Genomic DNA, 20,712 nt, shown 5'->3' on the forward strand with positions numbered 1-20,712 from the left:
GTCTATGGGTATCTGCTAGCAAAATCAATGGATCGAATCGAAAGCTCTGATCAAAGTCAGATAATCTGCCACGTGTAAATATGTTGAGGATGTTTCCCAATCATGAGGAGTTGAACTTCTGCTCTACTTCCCTATGTTACAGAGTCAGTCGGACAACAACACAGTCTGTCTAACACGGTCGGACAACACAGTCTGTTTAACAGAGTCGGACAACAACACAGTCTGTCTAACACGGTCGGACAACACAGTCTGTCTAACACGGTCGGACAACACAGTCTGTTTAACAGTGTCGGACAACAACACAGTCTGTCTAACACGGTCGGACAACACAGTCTGTCTAACACGGTCGGACAACAACACAGTCTGTCTAACACGGTCGGACAACACAGTCTGTTTAACAGTGTCGGACAACAACACAGTCTGTCTAACACGGTCGGACAACACAGTCGGACAACAATATAGTCCAACACAGTCAAGCAACACATCCTAATGGTACGTGCACATTGTCCAGTTCACATGTCCTATATAGGACCAGTGGACCAGTGTAGAATACATATTTACAGCACCACGGTGCTAACAGCTGTGCATTATTAGGACACACTCACTGATAGGAGCATAAGATGGCCTCCATCCCAAATGGCACCCTATTCCCTACATAGTGCATTAGTTTTGACCAAAGCCCCATCAGCCCTGGTCAAAATTAGTGCACTACACTCTAAGATAAAAGGGTTCCAAAAGGGTTCTCCGGCTGTCCCCATAGGAGAACACTTTCTGGTTCCATGTAGAACCCTTTCCATAGAGGAATGGAAGAATGGTTCTAATTGGAACCATAAGGGTTCTACTATGGGGACAGCCGAATAACCATTTTAGGTTCTAGATAGCACCTTATATTCTAAGAGTGTACAAAGGGAATATGGTGCCATTTGGGACGCAGAGACGGGATCAGACGGGATCAGACGGGATCAGATGGGATCAGATGGGATCCATCTGAGCCTGAGGAGAGACTGGCGGAGAGAATTAAAACCATTACTGGGAGATCTGAATCACAACCTGAGCAGAGTTACTGGTGTGGCTGGAAGGAGAGAGAATGAGAGAAACCAGGAAGAAATCAATCTATCTGACTGTCTCTTTCTGACTGACTGTCTGACTGACCTTTCTGACTGTCTGTCTGATTGACTGTCTGTCTGACTGACTGTCTGACTGACTGACCTTTCTGAATGACTGACTGACTGACCGTCTGACCTTTCTGACTGTCTGGCCGAATCACTGTCTGACCTTCTGACTATATGACTGTCTGACTGACTGACTGACCTTTCTAACTGACTGACTGAGTGACTGTCTGACCTTCTGACTGTCTGACTGTCTGACTGACTGACTGACCTTTCTGACTGACTGACTGTCTGACTGACTGACTGTCTGACCTTTCTGACTGACTGACTGTCTGACCTTTCTGACTGTCTGACTGTCTGACCTTTCTGACCGTCTGACCTGTCTGTCTGTCTGTCTGTCTGTCTGTCTGTCTGTCTGTCTGTCTGTCTGTCTGTCTGTCTGTCTGTCTGTCTGTCTGTCTGTCTGTCTGTCTGTCTGTCTGTCTGACTGATTGTCTCTGTCTGTCTGTTTGACTGATTGTCTGACTGTCTGTCTGAGTGTCAGGACCAACGTGAGCTGGATCATCCAGACAGTCAGTCAGTCAGTCAGTCAGACATGTGTCGGCTAAGCAACAGAACAGCTGTCTGGGGTTTAATGCCAACATGGCTCCAGCAGATGTGTTGTAGTGACTCTGATACAGATAAACAGAGTTGTTGGTAATGGTAAACAGAGTTCAACAATCTCCATGTTATCACCAACACTGTACCTTCTGGTGTATCTTCTGTGATAAGGCTTTCTATGTACTGAATGGGTATGTGTGCCACTTTGACAGAACAGCCGCAATAAGCTTGTGAGATAGTAGGGGTGTTATAGAGGTGTCATATTCTGGGTAATATGATTTTGGGGACAAGCAGGGAAACAGAGACGCCCTCTGGCATCCTGTCACCCGGGGCTAGAGGTCACATAAGACCACCTTATGTGTGTGTGTGTGTGTGTGTGTGTGTGTGTGTGTGTGTGTGTGTGTGTGTGTGTGTGTGTGTGTGTGTGTGTGTGTGTGTGTGTGTGTGTGTGTGTGTGTGTGTGTGTGTGTGTGTGTGTGTGTGTGTGTGTGTATTTATCTATGCCTGTGTGTGTGTTTTTTGACAGCTTGATGTATCGACAGCTCATTTGCACACAGCCAAAACATCAGGCTCAACCTAGACGGTAAAGCTTTCTTCCGACAAATGGTAAGTTTAGGAAAAGCTCCCCACCATCAACCTCATTAAGCCTTCCATACTGCACCATACAGTAAACAGATAGGGTTACTGCAGGCTAAAAATATGCACAGGCGTCAAAGTATCTCCTCTAGCCTTGGACTCACAGAGGGAAACGGGGGGGTGTCACGGACTGTCGGAGATTAGAGAAAGACAGAGACGGACAGACAGACAGACAGACAGACAGACAGACAGACAGACAGACAGACAGACAGACAGACAGACAGACAGACAGACAGACAGACAGACAGACAGACAGACAGACAGACAGACAGACAGACAGACAGACAGACAGACAGACAGACAGACAGACAGACAGACAGACAGACAGACAGGAGGAGATGGAAAGTAAGGGGGGAGAAAAAAACGAGACAAAATGTCCGGATTGTTTTGCTACTGTTCTACTTGTATGTACTGTGTACAGCCAATGAGTAACTAAACTATTACTAACTACAAAACATAAACATAGTCCTTCCCCACGCCTAAATCTGGCGTTGTGCCTGTACCTTGTGGTTTCACAATAATATTTCCAGTACTGGGAAAGTTTGACCTTATTTACTTGAAAAAACACTAAAAACAAAAACAGCTTTTTGCTTTAGTGCCTCAGTGCCAAAACACGTTTTACCCAAACCACCTATACCCTGACAAGTTCATACCTAAACGACCTGAACCCTGACAAGTTCAGACCTAAACCACCTGAGCCCTGACAAGTTCAGACCTAAACCACCTGAACCCTGACAAGTTCAGACCTAAACCACCTGAGCCCTGACAAGTTCATACCTAAACCACCTGAACCCTGACAAGTTCAGACCTAAACCACCTGAACCCTGACAAGTTCATACTTAAACCACCTGAACCCTGACAAGTTCAGACCTAAACCACCTGAGCCCTGACAAGTTCAGACCTAAACCACCTGAACCCTGATAAGTTCATACCTAAACCACCTGAACCCTGACAAGTTCATACTTAAACCACCTGAACCCTGACAAGTTCATACTTAAACCACCTGAACCCTGAAAAGTTCATACCTAAACCACCTGAACCCTGACAAGTTCATACTTAAACCACCTGAACCCTGACAAGTTCAGACCTAAACCACCTGAACCCTGACAAGTTCATACTTAAACCACCTGAACCCTGATAAGTTCATACCTAAACCACCTGAACCCTGACAAGTTCATACTTAAACCACCTGAACCCTGACAAGTTCATACTTAAACCACCTGAACCCTGACAAGTTCATACCTAAACCACCTGAACCCTGACAAGTTCATACCTAAACCACCTGAACCCTGACAAGTTCAGACCTAAACCACCTGAACCCTGACAAGTTCAGACCTAAACCACCTGAACCCTGACAAGTTCATACTGGCACGTTGAACACGAGCAGTAACAACTAAACAGCTTCAACACCTTCATTGTTAATTTAGTAAAATTACTCCTACGTTCCAAATGGCACCCTATTCTCTTTATGGTTTGATACTTTTGACCAGGGCCCATAGGATAGTGTACTATATAGGGAACTGGGCGCCATTTGGAACGCAACCTTTATCTCAACTGATTTACACCTCAAATAGTTCTGTTGATCATCTAAAACTGTCTGCAACAACACCCAGTAGGCTACACACGATGGTGAAAAGTTCATATTAGATGACTGTTGTTTCTGAACTTTACGGTTTTACTGTGGTAGCAGGCCACTATACGATCCAATGAGAACTCACATATCCACATTCAATCTGTCATATCATATTATAGTACCGTAGCTACTGTAACAGAAAGGTCATTCACAGTGACACACAGTGCTGTACATGATGGACCCAACCTCTTAATCCTTAACCATGGTTTAACCCCAGTTTCATACTAAGACTAAGATGTTCCAGAGCAACATCTCTCCATTGGACCCAGGTGAGGGAGGAAGGGAGGAGGAGTAAAGGGGGGAGGAGCCTGTTAGTGCCACTCACCCGTTCAACTGCACAGCTCCTCCCTGGCTCTCCGTTAGGCCCCGCCTCTGGCCCATGGCCACCTCGCAGGCGTTCTCGTTGGAGTAGAGGTTGAAGGGCGTGTTATAGACAGAGGGCTGGGGTGCGGCAGGGAGGGAGGGGGGTGAGGAGCAGGACGAGAAAGGGAAGAGGGGCTGGGGTGGAGGAGGAGTGCGGGCCAGGGTGGCGGGGGTGAAGGCAGAGGATGCAGAGGGAATGAAGGCGGAATGGGGGGAGCGTGCGATGGGGTAGTCCCTGTCCTCTCCCCCGCAGCCCCCAAAGGGCCGGGCAGTTTTGTTGTGTGGCGCGCTGGGGGTAAGACTGGTGGGCTCAGTGGGATGGTGGTGGGGGTGGTGGCTGATAATTGCCACAGGCTTAATGATGTCTGATGGCTCGACCTACATGTTGGAGGAAAGGCATGCAGGATGTATCAACACAACAACACATGCAACACTGATGTTTCCACAGCTCTCTTAGAAACCGCCAAAAAAGCACTTTGTAAGGGGACTTATCTTAACCAAGTCAAAGATTACTGTATCGTTCCGCCCTTTCGCTTAGAAATCGTTAAAATACTAAATTATCCCTCTGAGAAGAGAGAAGCATCAGTTTTTATTTTATTTGAACTGAAACCATAAAAACAATGGAACAACTAGGCAACTACTGTATTAAAATGGAACAACTAGGCAACTACTGTATTAAAATGGAACAACTAGGCAACTACTGTATTAATATGGAACAACTAGGCAACTACTGTATTAAAATGGAACAAAATAGAATGACTTTACAAATGGTGGTCTTGTTCCCAGCATGCAACACAGATGTTGTGTGACATCATTTCAGAGGGGCCCAATTTATGCAAAGACATTCAATATCAATCAAATTAACTATGTTCACTTTTTTTACAGTAACTGGCAGGAATACCAATGTTGAATCAGATATTTTGTTAGGTCTATACCTGGCTTAAAGGGGGAGAGAATCACATTGTCTGTGATAAACATACGTACCTTCGGGGCCACGGGAGGTTTCGGGATGGTGGAGGCTCTGTGAAGACGAGAAGATAATTAAGAAGTGGATATACACGCTTGTAGCACGTTGTCTGGGGTACATTGGTGACATCACAACTTCCCTGAGATATAATGCCAATTTTCACTCACAGAGTGACAGATTAGTATCTTGCTCTGTCAGCTAAAAACGGCTGGCGTTGAGTGGTGTGTGTTGTTGTGCAGAAGGTTGTGAGTTTGAGCCCCACTCGGATCAGAACAGAATGCCCTTCGTTACTAATACGCCAGCATTATCAGCCATGAACACACCAAATCATGTGTCAATGTAACTTTGTCCACATTGCAAATGTGATACACAGAACATGAAAACAGAGTCACACGTAGCTTTACTAGAAAGTGTCTGTTTTCAATATGTAATGCCTCAGTTGCATGTTGTCCCCATTGCGGCAGACATTAGACACAGTTGAGTAGCACTCGTGATGTTCCCAAGAGAATTCTGTTCTGCTAAGATCATCTTTTAATTTTGGGGGGAGTTGAAATAAACCCCGGCAATTATGAGGGAAACATTTTGACTTGAGCTTTGAATGGAGCGCAAGAGGCAGTTGCTGAGAGAGAGTTTGTTGTCATCGAACTTGGCAGCATCCAAAAGTGATCCCTGTCCGTGGATTACAGACACAAAGAGCATAGGTCACATTAGATGCCAGCTGTTGAAAGTCTATTAAAGCAACCCCATCTATTTGATACCAATGAATCTGGTGCCCTGAAGAGACTGGCCAAAGCTGGCCCTCAGAGACATTTCAATGCCAGCAGCTAGATTAAACATTCTAGAACATCTCAGTCACCATAAACCTTTCCAGAAAGGTTTCCCTGACCGTCTCTGACCCCCTCCTGTGCTTACAGCCTCTTCACTTGACCAAGGTTCCCTTGTAAAGAGGTCTTCTAAGCTCAACGGGAGAAGACATAAAGGGTAAATAATTGCAGTTTCAAGCTGACCAATGACCAATGTATTATTATAACCAACTTTGAACAGTCAACTTGTGACTTTGAAATGTAGACAAAATGTAATGTAAAAAGAGTTGCGCTCGCTTAAGCTAATGAGCTAATGAGCTAATGAGCTAATCACCATCAAGCTTGACATAAAGCAAAAACGGACGCAAGAACAGGTCTCAGTAAATTTAGCAGCCAATGGCTGCTTACCTGGGGCCCCCTATGTTAAGCCATTAGAGTATCCCTCCGTCTGGGCTGTGTTACATGGGACATCATTTAGAGGAGATATGATAGCCTATTAATCATACACTCCCACATCTCCCCTGTCCTGCCTGGGGACAGCTCAGCATCCCAGAGCATAACCAAAGTGCTCTGACACCTTGGCATTCATCTCTCTTCAGGCCGGGGTGAAGTTTCCCGTAGGTACAGATCTAGGATCAGCTTCCCCTCCCACAATCCAAACCTTGATCATTAGTTGGGGGAAATGCAAAACTGACCCAAGATCAGCGTCTAGGGGCAACTTCATCTGACACCTCGGCATCCATCTCCCTCCCACAGTGCTTTCTGACCTGTGGATAGATAAGCCATCTCAATCACACCCCACAGCTTGCACAAGCCCCTTCACAGGTCAGCCTATGGGAATGTGTTAGAGTCAGAGAGAGAGAGAGAGGGGGGACTACTGCTGTGTACTGACTGAAGCGTAGCAATGAATAAATAAGATTGAAAGCAAAAGCAACAATCAGATCAGATTGTTGTTTGTCCCGGCATCCTTTCAGCGAGGTTTTCTCTGTGTCCATTGGCTTTGAAAGAATGTCTTAATTCAATATGGCTGGGCTTTTACAGTATGTTGGGTGTATTGTATGTTCTGTGTGCTTTGTTACTGTGGATGCAGACACTGATGGATGACTCCAACACGGACGGATGACTCCAACACTGATGGATGACTCCAACACTGACACTGATGGATGACTCCAACACTGATGGATGACTCCAACACTGACGGATGACTCCAACACTGATGGATGACTCCAACACTGACACTGACGGATGACTCCAACACTGATGGATGACTCCAACACTGACACTGACGGATGACTCCAACAATGACGGATGACTCCAACACTGACGGATGACTCCAACACGGACGGATGACTCCAACACTGATGGATGACTCCAACACGGACGGATGACTCCAACACTGACACTGATGGATGACTCCAACACTGACGGATGACTCCAACACTGACACTGATGGATGACTCCAACACGGACACTGATGGATGACTCCAACACTGATGGATGACTCCAACACTGACGGATGACACCAACACTGACGGATGACACCAACACTGACGGATGACTCCAACACTGATGGATGACTCCAACACTGATAGACGACTCCAACACTAATGGATGACTCCAACACGGATGGATGACTCCAACACGGATGGACGACTCCAACACTGATGGACAACTCCAACACTGATGGATGACTCCAACACTGATGGATGACTCCAACACTGACGGATGACTCCAACACTGACGGATGACTCCAACACTGACGGATGACTCCAACACTGACAGATGACTCCAACACTGTGCCATGAAATGGTATCAATTTCCACAGAGCAGAACATGTTGAATCAATAAAGCCCAGTGTTAGATTTACTGTGGGAGATTAGAATGAGGACAGAGACAGGAGAGATCGGGTGAAGGGGAGCGTGCCTCCTTCTCTTCCCCAGGGATGGAGGCAGTTTGGTGGGGAGAGAACAGAGGTTGTGCAGGCGCTCTGGAGGTTCCCCCAACCACTTCCCCTCACTGTGATGCGTTGTATACACGCCACTCCCCTCCTGTCTTTGACTGAGTTTTATGGGGGAGACATTTCACACAAGCTCTATTTATGTGTGTAACCCCATAAAAATAATGTGTTTTACGCCTTGCCTGGACGAGGCTGTAAATACTTAATTCTCCCATACGCAAACACACCCCATATGGGTGCACCCTCAGACAAGCACACACACACACACACACACACACACACACACACAAACACTCTCACACACACACACACACACACACACACACACACACACACACACACACACACACACACACACACACACACACACACACACACACACACACACACACACACACACACACACACACACACACACACACACACACACAAACATATACACACACACACATTGACAATTACAAACACACCACACACACACACACTCAAAAACAACCACACACACAACACCCACACAGACAGACAGAAAAGCGGGGCGTGGTCCCCCATGGATGCCAGGCCTGACAGGTTGTGACAGAGCACATTTCATGGGCTTTTGGAATAACACAAAGGACAAACGGCTGGTCAATCCACTCCCTAACACCTGCATACAGACTCTCACAGCAGCAGCACAACATGCTGCTTCCATGATGTGTTCAGCACCTAAGGGTTAAAATCCAGAAGCTCTGACCAAGACCAAGTGGCTGACACGTAAAGGTTTAAAAACCAGAAGCTCTGACCAAGACCAAGAGGCTGACACGTAAAGGTTTAAAAACCAGAAGCTCTGACCAAGACCAAGAGGCTGACACGTAAAGGTTTAAAAACCAGAAGCTCTGACCAAGACCAAGTGGCTGACATGTAAGCGTAAAAACACAAAGTGAGGAGCAGTGTGCTGGTTTGTGTTTTCCTGGAAGATACTAGCACATTATTGCCTGCAACAAGAGACCGTTTGTTTTATTGCCTTGGTACTATTTCCACAAGTATGTGGTAAAAGTTCACAACTCTTGGTACGAAATTCAAAACAGATAATCAAAAAGGCTGTTTTTCAAAACTTGAAGCACATTTTCAATTGACTAAGTACAACACACTTTTTCACCAAAATGAATCTGTTTCATCTAGAAACACCTTTCATTTATTAAAGTAACTGCCTTTCACAATGCGATGTTCACAATACTTTTCATATGATTCTCTTCTCATTTGTTTAAATACATTTGACCATCACTTAATCCAACTGTGCTTAAGGGTTAACCGCTTAACCGTTTGGTAAACCTATAGATTTTAAAATAGATGTTTGTCAAGTTTAAACATCTAAATGACATGTATAATACATGATAAACATACATACAGTGGGGCAAAAAAGTATTTAGTCAGCCACCAATTATGCAAGTTCTCCCACTTAAAAAGATGAGAGAGGCCTGTAATTTTCATCATAGGTACACTTCAACTATGACAGACAAAATGAGAAGAAAAAAAATCAAGAAAATCACATTGTAGGATTTTTAATGAATTTATTTGCAAATTATGGTGGAAAATAAGTATTTGGTCACCTACAAACAAGCAAGATTTCTGGCTCTCACAGACCTGTAACTTCTTCTTTAAGAGGCTCCTCTGTCCTCCACTCGTTACCTGTATTAATGGCACCTGTTTGAACTTGTTATCAGTATAAACGACACCTGTCCACAACCTCAAACAGTCACACTCCAAACTCCACTATGGCCAAGACCAAAGAGCTGTCAAATTTTGTCTACAAAATTGTAGACCTGCATCAGGCTGGGAAGACTGAATCTGCAATAGGTAAGCAGCTTGGTTTGAAGAAATCAACTGTGGGAGCAATTATTAGGAAATGGAAGACATACAAGACCACTGATAATCTCCCTCGATCTGGGGCTCCACGCAAGATCTCACCCCGTGGGGTCAAAATGATCACAAGAACGGTGAGCAAAAATCCCAGAACCACACGGGGGGACCTAGTGAATGACCTGCAGAGAGCTGGGACCAAAGTAACAAAGCCTACCATCAGTAACACACTACGCCGCCAGGGACTCAAATCCTGCAGTGCCAGACGTGTCCCCCTGCTTAAGCCAGTACATGTCCAGGCCCGTCTGAAGTTTGCTAGAGAGCATTTGGATGATCCAGAAGAAGATTGGGAGAATGTCATATGGTCAGATGAAACCAAAATATAACTTTTTGGTAAAAACTCAACTCGTCGTGTTTGGAGGACAAAGAATGCTGAGTTGCATCCAAAGAACACCATACCTACTGTGAAGCATGGGGGTGGAAACATCATGCTTTGGGGCTGTTTTTCTGCAAAGGGACCAGGACGACTGATCCGTGTAAGGGACAGAATAAATGGGGCCATGTATCGTGAGATTTTGAGTGAAAACCTCCTTCCATCAGCAAGGGCATTGAAGATGAAACGTGGCTGGGTCTTTCAGCATGACAATGATCCCAAACACACCGCCCGGGCAACGAAGGAGTGGCTACGTAAGAAGCATTTCAAGGTCCTGGAGTGGCCTAGCCAGTCTCCAGATCTCAACCCCATAGAAAATCTTTGGAGGGAGTTGAAAGTCCGTGTTGCCCAGCAATAGCCCCAAAACATCACTGCTCTAGAGGAGATCTGCATGGAGGAATGGGCCAAAATACCAGCAACAGTGTGTGAAAACCTTGTGAAGACTTACAGAAAACGTTTGAACTCTGTCATTGCCAACAAAGGGTATATAACAAAGTATTGAGAATAACTTTTGTTATTGACCAAATACTTATTTTCCACCATAATTTGCAAATAAATTCATTAAAAATCCTACAATGTGATTTTCTGGATTTTTTTTCTTATTTTGTCTGTCATAGTTGAAGTGTACCTATGATGACAATTACAGGCCTCTCATCTTTTTAAGTGGGAGAACTTGCACAATTGGTGGCTGACTAAATATTTTTTTGCCCCACTGTAACTACTCATTTTTCCTAATTGATTTCAGTGGTAACCACAATTGGTCACCATATAAAAGAGGGTGTGTGAACACAATTTCTTTCAACATGGAGCAGGATAGACAGCAAGGGAGAGGAAGAAATAAAAAGAGCTTGTGGACAAGGAGCCCATCAAAGAGGTGGGCAAGGGCCCAGTCAAAGAGGTCAGAGAGGTGGGCAAGGGCCCAGTCAAAGAGGTCAAATAGGTGGACATGGGCCCAGTCAAAGAGGTCAAATAGGTGGACATGGGCCCGGTCAAAGAGGTGGGCAAGGGCCCCATCAAAGAGGTCAAATAGGTGGACATGGGCCCTGTCAAAGAGGTCAAAAAGATGGGCATGGGCCCCATCAAAGAGGTCAAAGAAGTGGGCATGGGCCCTGTCAAAGAGGTCAAAGAGGTGGGCATGGGCCCCATCAAAGAGGTGGACATCAGAAAGAGGGAGGCAGACGGCAGGGAACTGTTGTGTCTAATGAAGTCCAGTCCATTGTCGTTGACCATGTGGTAAACAGAGGTCTTACCATGGCAGAGTCTGCCAGATTAGTTCACCTCAATCTGAAAAGATCAACTGTCAATTCAATCATGAGAACATTTTACCAAGAAAAGCGGTAAGTCTGCAGGATATGCACTATGCCTTACCATTACATTTACAGTAAATGGCATATTATAATGCATATAAATTCACAAAACATGTTCCAGTATTATTATTCTTACAGTGTTGACTCTGTTCTACCCTCAGAACTGACAGAAGACCCCATGGTGGTGGCCGTGTGCTGACTGACCAGCAGGAGTGGACAGCGGTGGACATGGTGAGGGCCAGGAATGACATACGACTGGCCGAAATAAAGCAGGCCATTGATTGAGGAGAACGATGACACCTTTGCCAATGTGGCATCCATCAGCCTTCCAACAATCGCCCGCCTTTTGAAGAGGTACCAGGTATCTATGAAAGACATTTACCTGGTGCCTTTTGAGAGAAACAACGACCGGGTGAAACACCTGCGTGCCGAGTACGTTCAGGTAGAGCACTATATACTGTATTACTGTTACTAGTAATGCACATGCTACTTCACAATATCATACTGGAACTATGGGTGATGGTGCTCGATGCTGCTGATGAAGCCGGCTTCAACCTGTCTAAAACTTGGCGCGGTGGGCGGAACCTCATCGGCCGACCGACTGTCCAAGTGCTTGGACAACGTTGGAGACACGTTGGCGATATCTCAGAAGATGGTGTGGTAGGACGTAGGTCATTACTTGGATCCTACAGCGCTGCGCAGCTCATTGTGTTTCTCAATGAAATTGAGCATGCCTGTCAAGGTGAAGGAGTCACCTATGTCATCGTGTGGGACAATGTCAGGTTACACCATGCAGAGGTGGTTCAGGCATTGGTTTCGGGCCCATCCCTGATTCATGACCCTATACCAGCCCCCATACTCTCCTTTCCTCAACCCTATTGAGGATTTTTTTCAGCATGGAGGTGGAAGGTGTAAGATCGCCCTCCCCATGAGCGAGCCACCCTTCTTCTGTCCATGGAAGAGACATGCGACGACATCAATGCAGACCAATGTCAAGCTTGGATTCGCCATACCAAAAGATTTTTCCCGCGGTACATGAACAATAAGGACATTCACTGTGATGTGGATGAGAATGTATGGCCAAATGCTCAAAAGGCTTGATGCAAATTAATGCATGCTAAATGTTATGTTTTATTTTCATTCATTTAATTTGTTTCATTTAATTTCTTCGATTTGATTAAAGACTACACCTGTGTTGCAAGTATATGTGGTGAGAGATATTTAAAATCCAAATGAATGCACAATGACAGGTTTTGAATGAAGTGGGCCAAAGCACAACGTGGTACGTGTTCATTCTCTTTATTTATTTAATGAACACCGACAACAACAAAACAAAATACGACCGTGACGTTCTGCAGGGCAAAATAACAACCAATGCAAAAATAAGAACCCACAAATGAAAGAGGGAAAAAGGACTGCCTAAGTATGATTCCCAATCAGAGACAACGATAGACAGCTGCTTCTGATTGGGAACCACACTCGGCCAAAAACAAAGAAATAGAAAACATAGAAATAAAGAAACTAGAATGCCCACCCTAGTCACACCCTGGCCTAACCAAAATAGAGAATAAAAACCTCTCTATGGCCAGGGCGTGACAGTACCCCCCCAAAGGTGCGGACTCCGGCCGCAAAACCTGACTCTAAAGGGGAGTGTCCGGGTGGGCATCCCTTACGGCGGCGGCTCCGGTGCGAGACGTAGACCCCCCTCCGCCCGCAGATCCCTCCACTTTGGTGGCGGCCCTGGTGCATGGACATTCACTGGAGGAACCGGGCCGCAGATCATCGCCGGAGGAACCAGACCATAGATCATCGCCGCAGGCTCCGGACTGGGGACCGTCGCCGGAGGCTCCGGACTGGGAATCGTCGCTGGAGGCTCCGGACTCACCAGGCTGGGGAGACACACTGCAGACCTGGTTCATGGAGCAGGCACAGGACTAACCGGGCTGGAGAGACACACTGGAGGCCTGGTTCGTAGAGCAGGCACAGGACTAACCGGACTGGAGAGACACACTGGAGGCCTGGTTCGTAGAGCAGGCACAACCCGTCCTGGCTGGATGCCCACTTCAATCCAGCAAGTGCGGGGCACCAGCACAGGACGCTGTGAAAGCACACTGGGCTGTGAAAGCACACTGGAGGTCTGGAGCTTAGAGCTAGTACAACCCCTCCTGGCTGAATCACCACTTTAGCCCGGCACGTTCGAGGCGCCCACACAGGACGCACTGGGCTGTGCAGGCGCACTGGAGACACCTTGCGCAGAGCCGGCGCAGGATATCCCGGTCCGAGGAGTCGCACTGGAGACCAGGAGCGCTGAGCAGGCACCACCCTTCCTGGCTGGATACCCCTCTTTACGCGGCAGGTACGGAGAGCATGTACTGCACGCACCGGGCTGTGACTTTGCACTGAAGGCACGGTGTGTAAAACCGGAAAACATGGCACTGGAACCGTGCCCAACTCTGCTCGCCCCGCTCGCCAACCCGTGTGCCTCTCGTGCTCCCGTCTCTGCCGTAACTCCTGATCTCTCCGCTCCTTTCTATCTGCCTCCGCCTGTTTCCATGGCATGCTTTTGTCTCCCGTGCCCAGGATCCCTTCTCCTCCTGGCCACGCTGCTTGGTCCTTTTGTGGTGGGTTCTGTCACGATCATCATGGGAAGAAGTGGGCCAAAGCGTAGCGTGGTACGTGTTCATTCTCTTTATTTATTTAATGAAAACTGACAACAACAAAACAAAATACGACCGTGACGTTCTGCAGGACAAATTAACAACCAATGCAAAAATAAGAACCCACAAATGAAAGAGGGAAAAAGGACTGCCTAAGTATGATTCCCAGTCAGAGACAACGATAGACAGCTGCCTCTGATTGGGAACCACACTCGGCCAAAAACAAAGAAATAGAAAACATAGAAATAAAGAAACTAGAATGCCCACCCTAGTCACACCCTGGCCTAACCAAAATAGAGAATAAAACCTCTCTATGGCCAGGGCGTGACAGTTACAAGTGTGACCAGCTTGGAGTTTTGTACTAAGAATTGTGAAAATGTACTACAGACTTGTGAAAATAGTACCAAAGCGATTAAAATTAATAATAACTCAGATGTGAGAGTGCTTTAAAAAATATATATATTTAAAAAATCATACAAAAATAAAGGGATTATAAAAAATTGTTATACCCTTGATATGGCCATAAGCATTCTGTTTCGTGTCAGATGGAGCGTATAGCCTGGAAGCATATAGACAAAGACAGCTTCCAGACTATATATTCCAGATCCCATTGGGGTCTGAGGTAATCACTACATGACCAAAAATATAGTGAGATTAAAATGTGTCCTTTCCCATGGGAGCCTGATTACCTAGACTATGTGCCCTAATGTATATCCTGGCAGACTAATACCCTCCAGCTACTGAGAAAGACTTGACCGCAGGGTTTTTCGTTCATTAATAACTAAATCTCCTCCTCCTCATCTTCGTCCTCTTCCTCCTCTTCCACCTCCTCCTCCTCCCTCTATTGCACATTTCCTGTTGTTTTTCTTGTTCTCCTTCTTTCTCTACACAGTAAGGTCACTTTTTTTTTTTTTATGCAAAAACCGTAATCAGCACAGCCTTTCCAGAAAGCAGTCGTCATTCCTGAAAGTTGGACACACTCTGAGGCCATCTCTCTCCCTTATTAGGAAGAGAAGCAGGAATTAAGTGTTTTCGGAGCACTGTTTTCCCTTAAACTGAAGCAGACAGACAGACTCCCTTCTCTCCAGAGTGAATGTCAGGGCACCACTAAAGGCCCCTGACGGACGGGATTGTTCCCACATGTGTGTGTGTGTGTGTGTGTGTGGTGTGTGGTGTGTGGTGTGTGGTGTGTGGTGTGTGAGAGAGAGAGAGAGAGAGAGAGAGAGAGAGAGAGAGAGAGAGAGAGAGAGAGAGAGAGAGAGAGAGAGAGAGAGAGAGAGAGAGAGAGAGAGAGAGAGAGAGAGAGAGAGAGAGACAGAGAGAGAGAGACAGAGAGAGAGAGAGACAGAGAGAGAGACAGAGAGAGAGACAGAGAGCGACAGAGAGACACAGAGAGAGAACACTTGTCTTTTCCCTGTGCATCCTGGTAAGGCATGCTAATAGGCAGAGTGAGTCCCACATAACAACTTGATTCTTTGCTATTTTTAAGACCAAAGTGGAGAGTTATCTAAAAAGCACTTAAAATAGTGTGGGGAGCTGTGTTTTATCTGGGCTCACACTACGGAGGACGGAGGTCAGACAGAGTGTGTGTGTGTGTGTGTGTGTGTGTGTGTGTGTGTGTGTGTGTGTGTGTGTGTGTGTGTGTGTGTGTGTGTGTGTGTGTGTGTGTGTGTGTGTGTGTGTGTGTGTGTGTGTGTGTGTGTGTGTGTGTGTGTGTGTGTGTGTGTGTGTGTGTGTGTGTGTGTGTGTGTGTGTGTGTGTGTGTGTGTGTGTGTGTGTGTGTGTGTGTGTGTGAACGCGTGGGCGCGCACGTGCACAGCAGTCATATCTCAGCAGAGGAACAAGAAGGTTGACCAACATCACCACCGATCCTTCTGGAAGCCTGACAATGACCAGACCTGGGGAAAATACAGATTTTAACACTACAGGGGTTTCCTCAATGTATTTCAACCCGATCACAGTTATCTGGACAAAACATACCGGTATTTCAACATATCAAAATACTTTCAAAATATACCGTATATGGCCTGTAGATGTGGACCAAAGAGCAGTCTAAGATGAGCATCAATATGACTAGGGTCTGTCTTGGGTCAAAACACAAAGACAGCTTCCAGGCTATAAACCTATAACCTCAGATCAATGTGACCAGATAGTCTGTCTGGGGTCAAAACACAAAGACAGCTTCCAGGCTATAAACCTATAACCTCAGATCAATGTGACCAGATAGTCTGTCTGGGGTCAAAACACAAAGACAATATCCAGACTATGAACCTATAACCTCAGATCAATGTGACCAGATAGTCTGTCTGGGGTCAAAACACAAAGACAACTTCCAGGCTATGAACCTATAACCTCAGATCAATGTGACCAGATAGTCTGTCATGGTACAAAACACAAAGACAGATTCCAGACTATGAACCTATAACCTCAGGCTAAACCTCAATTCAATTTCATTTGGATCAAGGTTTTCACTACGCTTGGCAAGCTTTTCACTAGGAAAGATTAACAAAGGTCCAGGCAACACGCACAAAACCAGGTATTGGGTAACACCAAAAGTGGCGAGAAAAACCTGAACCCCAGATTTTGAGCTTTGAGAGGAGCCAGACTGACACCAGAGAGACCAAGATACACGGGACAAGAGTTCATAGATGTTCTCCCACCAGGCATAAATACGTTGAACAAAGGTTTTATGAACATCATCTCTCATACCTTTCAACATACTGACGTTGAACATCAATGCAATTTTTGGTTGAAAAATGAAAAAAAAAGTGGTACACTTTCAACCACAAATCAACAACAGGATTTCAAGCGTTGATTTATTTTTCAAGTAGAATTTACATTTGTTGACAACTTAAGTAAATATCAACCAAAAGCGTACGTTGATTTGAAATTACGTCAGGTTTTTGCCCCAGAAGACCAGCACTGAGTAACGGTCCACTGAGACAGCAAAAGCTGTAGTCAATATTCCAATAGATTCACAGAGTCTGTATGGGGTCTTTAGGATTCAGTGAAGGACCATGAAGCAACCCACTGGTGACGTGAGGAGGGAGGTTGATGAAAAAGGAGTCTTGTTTACAGCCATATACTGCACAGACAGACATATACTGCACAGACAGCCATATACTGCACAGACAGGCATATACTGCACAGACAGGCATATACGGCACAGACAGGCAAGTCAGTTAAGAACAAATTAGGCAAGTCAGTTAAGAACAAATTAGGCAAGTCTAGGCAAGTCAGTTAAGAACAAATTAGTATATTGACAGCCTAGGAACAGTGGGTTAACTGCCTTGTTCAGGGGTAGAACGACAGATGTTTACCTTGTCAGCTCAGGGATTCGATCATACAACCTTTCGGTTACTAGTCCAACACTCTAACCACTAGGCTAATTGCCGACCCATAGTAATATAGTCTTTTATAGCTATGGTTCTTAACAGACTGACCCGGTCTAGAACCAAACACACGGTGTATCACTGAGGAATGGAGAGTGGCTGTGTATGGTGTGTTTATAACAGTCTAAACCTCAGTCTTAATGAGTCTTGTTTATAACAGTCTAAACCTCATTCTTAATGAGTCTTGTTTATAACAGTCTAAACCTCATTCTTAATGAGTCTTGTTTATAAGAGTCTAAACCTCATTCTTAATGAGTCTTGTTTATAACAGTCTAAACCTCATTCTTAATGAGTCTTGTTTATTACAACCTAAACCTCATTCTTAATGAGTCTTGTTTATAACAGTCTAAACCTCATTCTTAATGAGTCTTGTTTATAACAGTCTAAACCTCATTCTTAATGAGTCTTGTTTATAAGAGTCTAAACCTCATTCTTAATGAGTCTTGTTTATAACAGTCTAAACCTCATTCTTAATGAGTCTTGTTTATTACAACCTAAACCTCATTCTTAATGAGTCTTGTTTATAACAGTCTAAACCTCATTCTTAATGAGTCTTGTTTATAACAGTCTAAACCTCATTCTTAATGAGTCTTGTTTATTACAATCTAAACCTCATTCTTAATGAGTCTCCTGTCAAGGGGTTATACTTCCTCAACATTTTCCTAAAGGAACCTCCACCACAATGCATTAAAATCCTGTCTAAAAGAATTATATTGTAATTGTATAAACAAATGACTCATGTCCAGCACTTGGAGTGAGGCCAGCCATTTGGTGTGTGTGTGTGTGTGTGTGTGTGTGTGTGTGTGTGTGTGTGTGTGTGTGTGTGTGTGTGTGTGTGTGTGTGTGTGTGTGTGTGTGTGTGTGTGTGTGTGTGTGTGTGTGTGTGTGTGTGTGTGTGTGTGTGTGTGTGTGTAAGTCGCTCTGGATAAGAGCGTCTGCTAAATGACTTAAATGTAAATGTAAATGTAAATGTGTGTGTACGTGCGTGCGTATGGCCTTGTCAAGGCCAAGTCAACCTACTACGTCCACCTGGTGGGAAAGTCACAACCACGGAACGGTTTTGCCTTTTAGATCCTAATGAATAAAATTATATTGACAGGACCTGATCCTAGATCAGCACTACTCCAAGACACTTCATTTATATAGGCCAAGGTCTATGCACACTGGGGAGAGAAAGGGGAATAAACAGAAGTACAACCGGCATTGATATATTTTGAAGAGACAGTGAGGTGGATAAGTGGGATCAGGTTGATCAGGGGGATCAGGTTGATCAGGTTGATCAGGTGGATCAGGTTGAAAATAAAAGACTGGTTCAGGTGTGCATTTTTAAGTCATAAAGCTGCTTCTATATACAGCGCCTTCAGAAAGTATTCATACCCCTTGACTTATTCCATATTTTGTTGTGTTACAGCCTGAATAGAGGGCGGATTCAAATACCTGAGCCGACAAAGTAAATATCTGTCGATGTGCCCTTGAGCAAGGCACTTAACCCTAATTACTTCTGTAAGTCGCTCTGGATAAGAGCGTCTGCTAAATAACTAAAATGTAAGTCATAAAGCTGCTTATACACTACCGTTCAAACGTTTGGGATCACTTAGAAATGTCCTTGTTTTCCATAAAAACATACATGAAATTAGTTGCAAAATGAATAGGAAATATAGTCAAGACGTTGCAAAGGTTAAAAATGATGATTTTTAATTGAAATAATAATTGTGTCCTTCAAACTTTGCTTTCGTCAAAGAATCCTCCATTTGCAGCAATTATAGCCTTGCAGACCTTTGGCATTCTAGTTGTCAATTTGTTGAGGTAATCTGAAGAGATTTCATCCCATGCTTCCTGAAGCACCTCCCACAAGTTGGATTGGCTTGATGGGCACTTCTTATGTACCATACGGTCAAGCTGCTCCCACAACAGCTCAAACAGGTTGAGATCCGGTGACTGTGCTGGCCATTCCATTATAGACAGAATACCAGCTGACTGCTTCTTCCCTAAATAGTTATTGCGTAGTTTAGAGCTGTGCTCTGGGTAATTGTCCTGTTGTACAAATCTCCCACTTTACCACCACCAAAGCACCCCCAGACCATCAGATTGCCTCCACCAAGCACTCCTCCAGCATCTTTTCATTTTTTCTATTCATTTTTTCACAATGTTTTACTTTGTGAGCCGAACACCTCAAACTTAGATTTGTCTGTCCATAACACTTTTTCCCAATCTTCCTCTGTCCAATGTCTGTGTTCTTTTGCCCATCTTAATGTTTTATTTTTATTGGCCAGTCTGAGATATGGCTTTTTCTTTGCAACTTTGCAGCATCCCGGAGTCACCTCTTATTGTTGACGTTGAAACAGGTGTTTTGTGGGTACTATTTAATGAAGCTGCCAGTTGAGGACTTGTGAGGCATCTGTATCTCAAACTAGACATTCTAATATACTTGTCTTCTTGCTCAGTTGTGCACCGCGGCCTCCCACTCCTCCTTCTATTCTGGGGTTAGGGTTAGAGAGTTGTACGAGATCTTCAGATTCTTGGCAATTTCTCAGAAGGAATAGCCTTCATTTCTCAGAATAAGAACGGACTGACAAGTTTCAGAATAAAGTTATTTGTTTCTGGCCATTTTGAGCCTGTAATCGAACCCACAAATGCTGACGCTCCAGATACTCAACTAGTCTAAAGAAGGCCAGTTTTATTGCTTCCTTAATCAGCACAACCGTTTTCAGCTGCGCTAACATAATTGCAAAAGGGTTTTCTAATGATCAATTAGTCTTTTAAAGTGATTAACTTGGATTAGCTAACACAACGTGCCATTGGAAAACAGGAGTGATGATTGCTGATAATGGGCCTCTGTACGCCTATGTAGATATTCCATTAAAAATCTGCCGTTTCCACTACAATAGTCATTTACAACATTAACAATGTCTACACTGTTTCTGATCAATTTGATGTTATTTTAATGGTCAAAAAAGGTGCTTTTCTTTCAAAAACAAGGACCCAAAAATTTTGAATGGTAGTGTAAGTATTCACCCCC

The 20,712-nt window shown here is 44.8% G+C and overlaps 1 protein-coding gene across 13 annotated transcripts in view; it reads right to left on the bottom strand.

Annotated features, from left to right (window-relative positions):
- pdlim5a (PDZ and LIM domain 5a) overlaps positions 1 to 20,712 on the bottom strand; it is a 126,547-nt gene that overhangs the window by 52,227 nt on the left and 53,608 nt on the right. For 10 of the 13 annotated variants that reach the window (XM_071404229.1, XM_071404240.1, XM_071404233.1 and 7 more), the window contains exons 4-5: positions 5,326 to 5,362; positions 4,304 to 4,719 (exon numbers count right to left, since the gene is read on the bottom strand). In XM_071404229.1, the coding sequence (XP_071260330.1) occupies positions 4,304 to 4,719; positions 5,326 to 5,362 (453 nt within the window). The remainder of the gene's footprint in view (positions 1 to 4,303; positions 4,720 to 5,325; positions 5,363 to 20,712) is intronic. The other 3 variants (XM_071404238.1, XM_071404237.1, XM_071404236.1) reach the window with 2 other exon arrangements.

This window comes from Salvelinus alpinus, chromosome 5, assembly GCF_045679555.1.
Source record: "Salvelinus alpinus chromosome 5, SLU_Salpinus.1, whole genome shotgun sequence".
NCBI classification, from domain to species: Eukaryota; Metazoa; Chordata; class Actinopteri; order Salmoniformes; family Salmonidae; genus Salvelinus; species Salvelinus alpinus.